Source organism: Hetaerina americana, unplaced genomic scaffold, assembly GCF_022747635.1.
Source record: "Hetaerina americana unplaced genomic scaffold, ioHetAmer1.1.p SCAF_29, whole genome shotgun sequence".
Taxonomy (NCBI): Eukaryota; Metazoa; Arthropoda; class Insecta; order Odonata; family Calopterygidae; genus Hetaerina; species Hetaerina americana.
The window spans coordinates 2,457,487-2,469,512 of NW_027286863.1; the positions used below are offsets into that span (position 1 = coordinate 2,457,487).

The following is a 12,026-nucleotide window of genomic DNA, read 5'->3' on the forward strand; positions in this document are numbered from 1 at the left end:
ACACTAACTGGTGTTAACTAACCAATATCCATATTATTTGCTCTAAAGTTTTTTTATGGATCTAATGAACTTGTTAATCTAAGGAAATGCTAAGTTTAATATTATTGTTATATTATACTTTTATGCCTTTGTGTGCGCATTTTTAAGCAGCTTGAGTAAGAGGAATTTGGCCAACTTTTTGATCAAGCATGTCTAACACCATAAGAGTGTGCAAATAAAATCCAAGAATTTAGGGAATTGATCCAATGGATATGTTGAGCATAGTGTGAAGCAGAATGAAAGTTGTTCGAGTACACTATGAATTTTAAGTTTTTGGTGATGACTCATTGTTTTTCTCAGCATTGCCATTTTCTGGAAGTTTTTGTTTTCCTGACCCTCAAACCTTCTGCAATTGTCATTCAAGGGAAATATGATCAGTCTTGTGGTCTCGAGTCATTCAGTAATTGCATGCAGCAATTGTTAGTCAATTGTCATGTGGCTCAACAGCCACATGGCTTTTGTTTTCTTCCTGACTATTTCCTTGCAATTTTTGAACTTATTCTTCATTGTCCTTTCCTATCATCAAGAATAACTAATAATTATAGTAAAATATTACGCTAGTGTGCGTAAGAGAATGAGAAGCATTTTTATACTTCCATGGGATGTCCTTAGTATGAATATAGATGTAAAATATTTAAGCGACAGAGTTGATAAGCTGATTTATGTGTGCTGCAAATTATTCCCTATTCCTAATTATGTTTCCTTGTCTCCTTTACATCATGTATTAAATGTATAATATTTCATTTAAGACTCATCGTTTAGTTTGGATGTTAAAAAACAGAATGATTTAAATGAAAAAAAAATAGTCTGAAAATTAAGCTTCAAAATTTGGTTGTACATATTATTTTCTAGCTTATTTGTTACTCTTAATTGTGTTTTTTGTTTATTTTAATTTGTGATGCTCTTAGCTGCGTTGATTGTGAGTTTTTTTAAATATAAAATTGTTTCAAGTTTACCTTTTGATATGGCTGGTAGTTTAGTTTAAAACTTCAACCACTTTATAACCTGTTTAATGATTGGATCAAGTGTCCTGTAAAAGTAATTCTGTGAATTTGCTTTCCATAACCTTCAGATTTTCTAAATATTTGGTGAATAATTATGCATTGCCTGAAAAAAATGTTAAATGAAAAACTATAAATTTGCAATTCCACAGTAATTTATTTGGGCAGGACCCAGGTTTTAATGTTCAACATCAATACCAGATGTGTGACGATGATGCAATTGAATATCAAAACTGAGGTTGTGTTTAAATAACATTCTGTAGAATTACAAATTTGCATTTTTTCGTTATGTATTGAATCAATTCCATAAAGTCACACCTTAAATTACCAAAGAACGCTAAAAAAATGAAATTGATGACCGAAACTTAGATTTCAACTGAAACCTCATTAAAGTAATATATTTATTTAAAACATTTATTCAAACTTCCACCCTTGTTTTGTAACTGTGCATATGAATGAGTTAATGGTGTTTAAAATTTACAAAATGATTATTGTTCATGTAATTGCATCATTAATTGGAAAAGTTAAATATGCAAAAATGAGTTCTCTTGTAATCCGAAAAGGCTCACAGTAATACTAAGTTGTCTATCAGCCCTGGAAGTCTCTAGAAGTCTTCTGTATTAAAAGCCTCTGTGCAATTCTTCATGTTGGAGATTCGCAAGAAACTTCTGAGGTGGAAGACCATTGTTGTTTAGCTACTTAAGATAATTGATTGGTCTGACTGATTAGAGCTATTTTGCATTACTTCATGGACCAGTTTTTGTACTTGATAAGCTCTTTGGCAGAACTTCTAAATTAGTCTTCCCTAGCATACTCTGTGTCATCGCCCAAATACTCTTACAGATGTGATGATTTTTTTGTCAATGTATTTACGGGAAATAATTCTGAATAGGGTGTGATTTTTAATGAGATTCAAGCTCTCAGCTGAAGCAGGCTGATGACAATTAAAGATTGAGCAACCTTATCCTAAGGGTTTCCAAAAAAATATTGCTAAAATTATTAAGAAGCAGGTTGTAAAGTCAGTTAATGTTTGGACAAACAAAAGTTTTACTTTTTTTGAAAATCAGTTGAATATTTGATCATGAATGCTGGTGATTCCATTTCATCATGCATAGCAGCATTTCCACACTTTCATGCTGTCGGCAGCCAGAGACTTGATTGTTTGGAGTAATCAGGTTCTCTCTCTCTTTCTCTACAGTGAAACTTTGTTTGTCTTTTGTTCATTAACATTAAACTGGACTACTTGTTCTTCCTCCCACCCCTTGGGCCACCTTGTCACCCTGTCTAACCCTTTAACCCCATTAACCTAACCAACAGAAATCACTGAGCCTAATATTGTAATCCCATCTTTGGGTGGCCCAGACTCCTACTTTGCACCTATATCCCCTGCTGCAAGTACCACCATAGGTGGTGGTGGGATCAGGGGGCAAGATCAGGACTCATCCAACAAGTCATCTCTGCTGCTGGAAATGTTGCATCGAGGAAGTAACCAGCAAAGGAGTCAGTCTCAGCAGCCTGATGGGCTGGCCCCTGGAATGATGAAACATCCAAGCATCAAAGAACTTGGTATGTCAATGCATTTCATTTAATTCTTTGTTTCTTTATGCAGTTTTAAGTATTTAAAATGCCTTTTGAAAATGCTATTGAGACATCTACATGTCAAGGTCAAAATCCTACAAAAGTCATGCATTTTGTAATGAAGAATTTTTGGCCCATTATGTAGCTATTTTTCCATTAAACCTGCATTTATATATTTGATAAAATGTGGTCACAATTGAATGCCGTGCAGGATTTTACGAGATATGTAAATGACCTTGGGACAACCCTACTTAAAGGCATCTACTGCTTCAAATACCACTATCCTGAATTTTTATTCAGATTTGCCGCAGAATTACCCTAAAAAGTTATCTCTTTGAATAAATTTCATCCCAGGAAAGAGGAAATAGATCTTGCTCAAGGCATGCCTTGAGCAAGATTTATGCTAGAGAATTAAGAATTAAGAAAGAGCGATTTTATTTTCTGTAAAATGTTAAAAATGCATCAAGATTGGATGTCAAAATGCAATGTGCTCACGTCTTCAACTTAATTCTGGTGCTACTCTTCCAGAGGTAGCTGGTAAGTTGCACAGTGTAGAGGAGCTAGAAGCTCGCTTGAGGCAAAGTTCTGCAGTTGGTAGTGGAGGCCGAAGTAGCGTTGTCAGCAGACCTGGAGCACCTGGAGGTGGCAGGGCCAGGGCAAAACCAGAAGGAACAGATTTTGATGCCTCTGCATCCAACCAGTCTGATGAAGAATTAACTGCCTTCAAGAAATTGGTATGTTTTTGCATTTGACATTAGATGCCTTTGCACTCGAGCATTACTTATGTGTATAATAACTTCTGTCTCTCTAGTTCTACTATCTAGTTCATCTTCCTTATGTAGTAGTTGAAATGTAGAGTAGTAGTTCTACTTTTCTTCATTTAGAGAATCTTGTGATGCCCAGTGTTTGAATTAGCATTAAAAGCTGAATATGAATTCTTCTTTATATTTTCCTTAAAATTTTGGATGGTAGATAGTTTAAAACTTAACTGGAAATCAGTTTAGTTTGTCACTTGTATCATTTGAATTAGGCAGTTATTTCAAATATTTCAAGTGAAATCTTTATACAATAATTTTAAGTTTGGGAAAGGAATTTCATGCTGTGCAAGTTCAACTTGCATGATAAACTATCTTCTTGATCAGCTTTATCACTTGCAGTTCAATTTTATTCACTTTAGGTATTCATTTAACCGTGTCCTAAGTTATTATTTTTCTAAGTTATGTCCAAATCACGTACATTTTTTAATGCAAGTGGATGCACATAAATGTTCAATAAAAGAAAAAGCTGTGCAATAGCTGTTTAGACACTGTACACAGTAAAAAAAAATTCATTAAGTATTCAATGAAATAAACTCCATCATACCTGATGGCTTATCCATGACCGCAGCCATCTCCGCTAGACCAATTTTTGAAAACAAATCTATTCAGTTGCAAGTTTTAACTATTTCTCAGAATGATTTGCCATAAACTTGATAGGTTTAGCTCATAAGCAATATCCAATGAGCTAAGTTCTATATTCTAAATGAATTAATGTTCTGGTTGAAAATTTGTGTATCATATTTTGGTGTTGTTGATGCTAGTTTTTTTACCATCAATGATGAGGAAAATATTTTTGCAGTACCAAATAATTACCCAGAGAGAGAACCAGATTGACGATGAAAATATAAGAATACATTCAAGTGAAAGAGATTTATTGAATCGGAAAAATGATGGCAGAGGTGTTTTATACCAAGGAAACACTTAGATAAACTTTTATAATAAACTATTGTTTTTAATCAGATGTGATTAAACCTGGTTTGGACCAAGTGATCGTGATCTCATGGTCCCAAGAAACAATGATGCATTAGCAGAGAAAATCAAGTGCAGAATATGCTCTAATGGCTTCAGAAATATTTTTATAACATATCTGATTTCATCTTACAAATACAAGGTCCCCAGTAAAAATCCACACCTGTGTTTGCGAATCACATGGATAGAATTAAAATGGCATTTTGCAGGTCTATGGGTTATGATATTTTTTCCTTGAAACATTTTCTGAAGTACCTCAATCTGTTTTTCTACATTAATTCATGGAGGGATTCATGTGTAAAATGAGGGCATGTAGTAGACATTGTCTTCCTTTGAAAAGACTCTTAACTTTTCTTAGCTACAATATCTCCATATTTCTAGTGTATTTTTTTCTTTTTAATTCAGTGGCCAAAGATCATTTTTGTGTGACATCTATCAATTCTTTCTGAAATATTTATGAACAGCATACTCTTCAAGCAACCATGAAGTTGTTACCTAGGATTTTTGGGACAGTACTTGTTAATTCAGTTATTGCAAGTGTGATTTTTTTCTACGGAGGAAGATAAGAACATTTAAATTTGCTTTTAGGTTCCTAGATGACTGAGGTCATTTCCAAAAATAATATATTATAATAATTAAAAATAATAGTAGCATTAGCATCTTTGCATTAGGAGAAAAGGAGCGTATGGCAATATTCAAACAGCAGGACCACCTGTATTATTCTCTGAGGGTTATTTTGTGAAGGATCAGCACACAATTTACAAACTTTTGGACAGAATCTATTGAGCTTAGACTATAATACTTGAATATTACCTTGTCTCTCCCAGGAATAACTTGTAGAACTGTATTGGAGCCGTTATGAATTATATTGAAACCAACCACACACAACAGATATTACCGGCACATTATCATTGCCGCCATGATTTAAATCTTAAAAATATATTTATTATAAGCTCATATTGTATAAGATTGAATTTTTCCATTTGTAACAAAAAATTGTGATTTAAGGAGAACTCTAATTTACTTCTAATCTGAAGGGAACATGCTTGTATGACATTTAAGCACTCATAAATATGATTTAAAACTGAGCCTTAGTGTATCATGATGCATTCTCTTGACCGAAATGGTACAATCAAAGAGAAAGACCCAGTAAAATAAGAATCACCAAGCCTACAGGACTGCAGGATACAGTCAGAAATATCACACAAACTTTGCGTGTCCAGGAAGAAGATAGAGAAACCAAACAGCATACATGTTTGAAGAAATGGAAGCTTATCTACTCATCATGTATGAAAAAAAGAGTGGGCGGGAAGAAAAGCAAAAAATTTATTCCACAAGGTCCTAAATATCTATTTGCAAAAAGAAAGATTAATGACTAAGGCAATGCACACAGTACTTGATTCATTCAAGATGCATTCATAATTGTTTCTCAGCAAGTCAATTATTAATTAATCTCTGAATCAAGAAAGGATCTGGAATTCACTATTGTTGACTTTTAATAATTGTTCCATTGAGGATTTTCAATTTCAAATAAAATTATCATGCATGAAAAAGAAGAATTGTTTCGCTGTAGATCTGTGTAGAGGAAAATTGAACATTTTTGCTGTACTTAACATTTACATGTATATTGGATTGTTGAAAATATTGCTGTTGCTTAAGATAAGAAAATTGTAAAAGCAAGCATTTATAAAACAAGGTGCGAGCAAATTTAAGGGCCAGATGCAAGCAAGCAGATATGTTTAGGGGTACACTTTGTTTTTTATTTGATAATCAATTCCATCATGAAAGTTGTAACAATTACATACACTACCAGATTGCATTATCTCTTTAATGTAAACTTCATGATTAAAATAATTTGATGATGATAATTCTTTCCAAAACTTATGCAGCTTTCTAAGTATTTATTTTTTTATTAATAAAAACTTTGCCTGTTGATAGATATGTAGTGACTTTAGCGTTGCTTTTAAGGCTTGTGTAAGTATATTTCAGTTCGCATTATTACCATGTATTTTGCATTGTACATTTTTAGCATTTATTATATATTTAGTATTATGAACTTAAGTGAAAAACTTAAAGGAATTTTACAATTGTATTTCTAAATTGGAATTAATTTAAATTTTTTGTAAAATTATAAATATTAATAATTTTCTGTTATTAACAATGGAAGATTTCTTTTAAAAGAATTGTAATTGGAAACATATATATTTAAAGATTTTAGCTTTTTAATGTTGCATCTATTTTCCTCTTTTCTCAGTAATATTCGTACATTAATTTACATTATTTAAATAATATTTTCTGTGTCAATTGGCTAAAACATACAATCTAAGTGTGCTTTGTAATAAACAGCTAAGCACCATGCATACATTTTGCATTGTTTTCAGTTTCTTGATTGATTTAAAATTGGGAGATTTCAAATTGCAGAAGACTTCTTTAGATCATAATGAGAAATTTAATCAGATAAATTACTGCTGAGGGGTCCATTCTTGGTATAGTTAAATGCCACCAGATTTTTATGTCAGTTTTATTACATTTTTTATGATCAGCATCTTGTGAGGAATTTCATGCCTAGCATGGGTGTTTTTCTTTGTTTAGGTGAATGTTTTGGAGCATTGCTTTTTATGCTTACATTTTGACGTTAATCATTAAGTTGCATTTTAAGCTAGAATGAGCAAAGAAATAATTTACAGTTGAGATGTGTCTGGTGTGCATTTCTTTCAGCTTGCTCAAATGTCTGGAGGTCAGGCCGTTCCGGCCGCAAATGGAGTGGGTCAGCATTTTGGTATTCTGCAGGTAAAGTTTTCTCGAGTGATGCATATGAAATTAAAAGAACCAGTTTTAATGTGAAATCAAAGCTTTTTATTGCAAGATTACTTTTATGCTATTTATCACTGACTCTTTACACTGCATTGACCATTTAAAAAATTTTTGCCTTCAAATTCTTCATTTTACCATAATTGTTCATCTAACTTGTATTGTAAAATTATCCTGTTAACATTGAACAGTGCATGGCAAGTTAATGATGTCAGGGGAATATTTTTTAGTACAGTTTAAAAAAATGATAATGAATTTTTCATATTAAAAGTTAATATGCAATGTTTAACTAAACTTGAAAAAAATGGAACTCATCTGATTCAAATGTCTGATAGTTATTGGTGCCTGTGTATAACTTAGCAAATAATTAGGTTATGATTTATTGACATTATGAAAGTACTGTGAAGATGGTACTATGAAATTATGACTTCTCCAATGACTACAAAGTGATTGGTGAAACCTATTGTTGCATAGCTATCATGGCAGTGTGTAGAGATTGTCATTTGATTATCAATATAAGTCTGCATGTTGATTTTATGATTTGTAATTACAATAATACCCACTTAAGATGATCTGGAGAAAGTTGACTGATTACCACTTAATGAGCAAAATAGCTTTTAGGTGGTATATAGCAACTGTTCATTAATTACTCTGTGCAAAAGAATGGTGAATTGTTTTCTTTCCTATGCATTCTGAAAAGGGTCCACACTGCATCTCTTAAAACAGCTAGGGAGTTTGTGTTAGGCTTTAGTAAATGATGGTAAGTCAGAAGTTGAAAAGATACAGAACCATAGTCAAGGAGTAGAGAATTTTTTTGTAATTTCAGGGTGTACACTTTCTAAGACTGCGCTAAAAAGCCCCCAATATGTTTCAAAGACTGCACTGCTGCCCTGGGCTATGCGTCCAGGGTGTCCAGTGCAAATATTGTGACTGAAGAAAATTCAACATGTGTCATTATTTTTTGTCCTTCCTTGAACTATTACCTTAAGAGTTGACATCTTTTTGAAGTGAAATTTGGAGGACAGTTTCTGCCTCCCCTTTCTTGGAATCAATCAAGTTTTTGTTACAATGGAAACAGAAAAATGAAATGATAGTGACATGAATTCAGGAACAATGCTTGACTCCATTTGCAAGATACATGCTAGGGAAGTTGGCTTAAGTGAATCACAGAAAGTGAACTACTTGTTTTGTAACACATACAGTGGGATTGAAAAATGAATCGGTAAACGAGTGTTATATTTAGTTTATTAAACCTCTGTAAGCCATGCAGAAGTTTTCAGAAGAATATGACAGATTACTGTGTGTGGAACAGTTCTTAGTGTCAACTGTTTCCCTCCTTTTTTGGATCATAGGTTAAAATTAGGTAATTCATTCTTATGACCGAACTCCTGCCTGAAACCACAGCTTAAAAAAAAATTTTTTCAAATTGAGTTAGGCTAATATTTATTTTTACTAAAAATGCATGTTTTTGCATATTCCAAGTCTTACATTCAAAATGGTTCTTTTCTTTTAGTAATTTTTTTCTTATATCCATACTACCAACAAAAAAATCAGTAATTGTCGATAAATGTTTTATTGTCCGGTTTTAAGTTAAAGTATTTTCCGAATTAGAGAAATGTGTTACTTATTATAATTAATTATTCTTAATAAACAACATTCTCCAATGCCATTCTTTTATCATTTACCTTCATCCCAGACCTCTTCTATAGATTTAAATGTTGTGCAATGACTGCAATTCTTAGGGTGACTGGTTAATGCCTACAGTTTGTTCACCTGTAAATCTCACTTCCCCCTTGCCATTCCTCTTTCTACTTCAAGCTTTTCTCATATCTTGTTTACATGTATTCATTTCTACAATGTAGATATACACCAATAAGGCAGCTGGCTGATAACTGATTTCAGACCTATAAACTCAATGTTATTAGTCCATTTATAAGAAATTCCCAAATATTTGTTGCTTGTATTCAAATCAATTAACTAGCCTTACTAGTAATACCACCCCACTATTCCACACCAAGTGTGCATTTATTTAGTGAAGATTAATTCCACACCACCAATCTTGGATTGAAAATCATGAACCTACGAATGATGAGACTTGTTGTTTGATACAGTAAACATTTTGGACTGTTGTCTATTCAGATTGAAGTGAGTGCTCCATCAAAGGACCCCTACCACTTCATGGAGATAATTAACTCTGGCCAATAAGAGGGTGTGTTGTGATAAAAAGTTACTCAATCCTGCAATTTTTTCTGATTTCATACTGTATTTCTTCACTGCTATCCTTTCAAAAAATTGTTTGACAAAATTTTAAGTAGTGAGTGAGTGACTCTCATCCTGCTTCTCTATTTGTTGATGCAGCTTACAGGTTTGTAGTCCTCTGGAATTGAATTTAGTATTTCATTGGGAAAAAAATATTAACCTGTAGTTTAATACCTAAATATGGCTTATTTAATTCATGAAAATTAGGTAGGTGATTTTATCTTTCTAGTTCCATTTTCATATAATTAGGCAAAATTGTATACACACACATTTTGTTTCATTGTGAAAAGAAAAGACAGATAAGAGACCAGTATTAATATTTTGTCTCTTGTTTATTCAATGGATTAAATTAATAAATTCAGTTTAATGCACATGGGACTAGGTACATGACGAGCTATGAGACTACATACAAGTGCTGATTGCATTTATAATAGCAATATATTTATTTGTCCACCATCCCATGGACTACAACCTTGACGAGGTGGAAGGGCTTGTGCATTCAGATGACCCCTAGAGCTGTCCTGGTATGAGTAATAATGATTGCTCCTGGTAGTGCCACCCATGCTAGATAGTTCAAAAGTTAAGAGCCAGACGAAAGGTAGTCCACGCAGCGCCTGTTCCTCAGTGAGGCGGCTGCAAAGGCATCTGACCCCAGTGGGGTGGCCATTGAGTGATGGTGTTACGTTGAAAACACTATTGAGGAAGGCAACGGGAAACCACCTCAATTATAATTCTCAAGATTTAAATGATGGACACTACAGAGAATATTAGTCCTGGCAACCACAGGGCTCGGCCTAATTGGCCGTGTGTCGTGCCCGGCAGCAGGGGAGGCAAGGCTTCCGCGGTCGTCATCCCACGAAACCCTTGCAAGGGATAACCAGCAGAAGCAGGACAGAAGACGCAGGAGAAGAAGACCAAATTAGTTAGAATAGGAACGTGGAATGTTAGGACAATGATGAGGACAGGGAAATTGGAGAATGTTAAGCGAGAGATGGAAAGGGGAAATATAGATATTTTAGGTCTATGCGAGGTGAGATGGAGGGATAGCGGGGATTACTGGAGTGATAATTATAGAATAATATACAGCAGCGGGGACGATAGCCAACGAGGGGTTGCCATAGTATTAAATAAAGAGGTAGGAAGAAGCGTAGTCAACATAGAGCAGGTAACGGATAGATTATTACTAGTAGAGATAAAAGCAGAACCGACGAACTTGGTTATTATTCAGGTATACATGCCACCGAGCAACCATACGGATGAAGAGGTCGATAGGATATATGATCAGTTAGACGACATAATCGCGTGTGTTCCTGCGGGGAAACATTTGACTGGTGTATAGGACACATCAATGGGGCATAAATATTCATGTACGCTATAATAACACTTACCAACCGGATATGCGAGTAGATTCTTCTTGAATAGTGAAATTTTTGCCTCATTTTTGAAATGGTTAGGCAGATTGTTAAGCAATTTTGTTCTCATTGATGCTGGTCCTTTAGCTACAAGCATGGACAGGTTTGATGTGTTCACATGTCTTTAAATCTTATGGTATTGTGATCGTGATAACTGTTATTCATTGTTAAGTCACATGTTTTTATAAATGGTAGTTCATGGGAAGTGAGGCATTGTCCAGCTAATTGGCTTGTGTATTTAAAATTTATCTTTTAGCAAAAGAAGTTTGATTTTTCAATGATTAAGTAAAGTAGAATTTTTGGAGTAATTATGAGAGTGAAGGTGTTAATGCACCGGCATGTAATTAGGATGCCTCCTCCTAAAGGAGCATTTGAGCATACGTAGACATTTTCTCCCATTTGAAGTATGTAATTCAAAAGGTTATTACCATTTTATTTGGCAAAACAAAGTATCTTACTTTCATTGAAGGGAGATTTTGTTCAATTTATAGGTCACCCTGCAGACATTATTTTATGTTCTCATTTTAGCACAAGTGAGTGACTACTTTGTTGTGATTTCAGCTCAGTATTGAGATCTATGTTGTTGATATTCAAAAAGTTACAATGAATATTTGCTATAAAATTATGAATTGGAGGTAATTTAGTGTTTATATTGGTCCACATAAGCCTGAAAAATTAAATGCATTTGAGCTTGTTGGTACTAAAATCTATGTCAATTTTGAATTAATAAGCTTGATTAGTGGAATGTTTCTTGTAAGATGTTATTGTAATCGATTGTTTAATAGCATGCTAGCAATTGGTTATCTTGCTTGTCCTGTTTTGTAGCATTTCATAGTGGTTTTTGATATCTTTCCACAGCTTTTTCTGTCTTTTATCTTAGATTTGATCGGTCTATTACCGATATAATGATCTAGACTTTTCATTTACCTGAAGTTCATTTAGTTGATAAATTCATGTTTGAAATAATTCTTAATTGTAATAATATTTACCAAAATTTTAAAGATTTCTCTTTAGATTGTTATTGTAAGCAGATTTCCTGAACATATTAGAGACAGGAAGATCCATTGTCATTATTGAGCTTCTTGGGATTCACATTTAGTGCCATCCTTTTTGCTATTGACTTACTCTTCTAACTCTGC

General features: G+C 33.5%; 1 protein-coding gene across 5 annotated transcripts in view; it reads left to right on the forward strand.

Moving 5' to 3' along the window:
- Positions 1-12,026, forward strand: part of LOC139689887 (eukaryotic translation initiation factor 4E transporter-like) — a 125,681-nt gene that overhangs the window by 61,199 nt on the left and 52,456 nt on the right. For 3 of the 5 annotated variants that reach the window (XM_071586992.1, XM_071586995.1, XM_071586997.1), the window contains exons 13-15: positions 2,358-2,606; positions 3,147-3,352; positions 7,124-7,195. In XM_071586992.1, the coding sequence (XP_071443093.1) occupies positions 2,358-2,606; positions 3,147-3,352; positions 7,124-7,195 (527 nt within the window). The remainder of the gene's footprint in view (positions 1-2,357; positions 2,607-3,146; positions 3,353-7,123; positions 7,196-12,026) is intronic. The other 2 variants (XM_071586993.1, XM_071586994.1) reach the window with 2 other exon arrangements.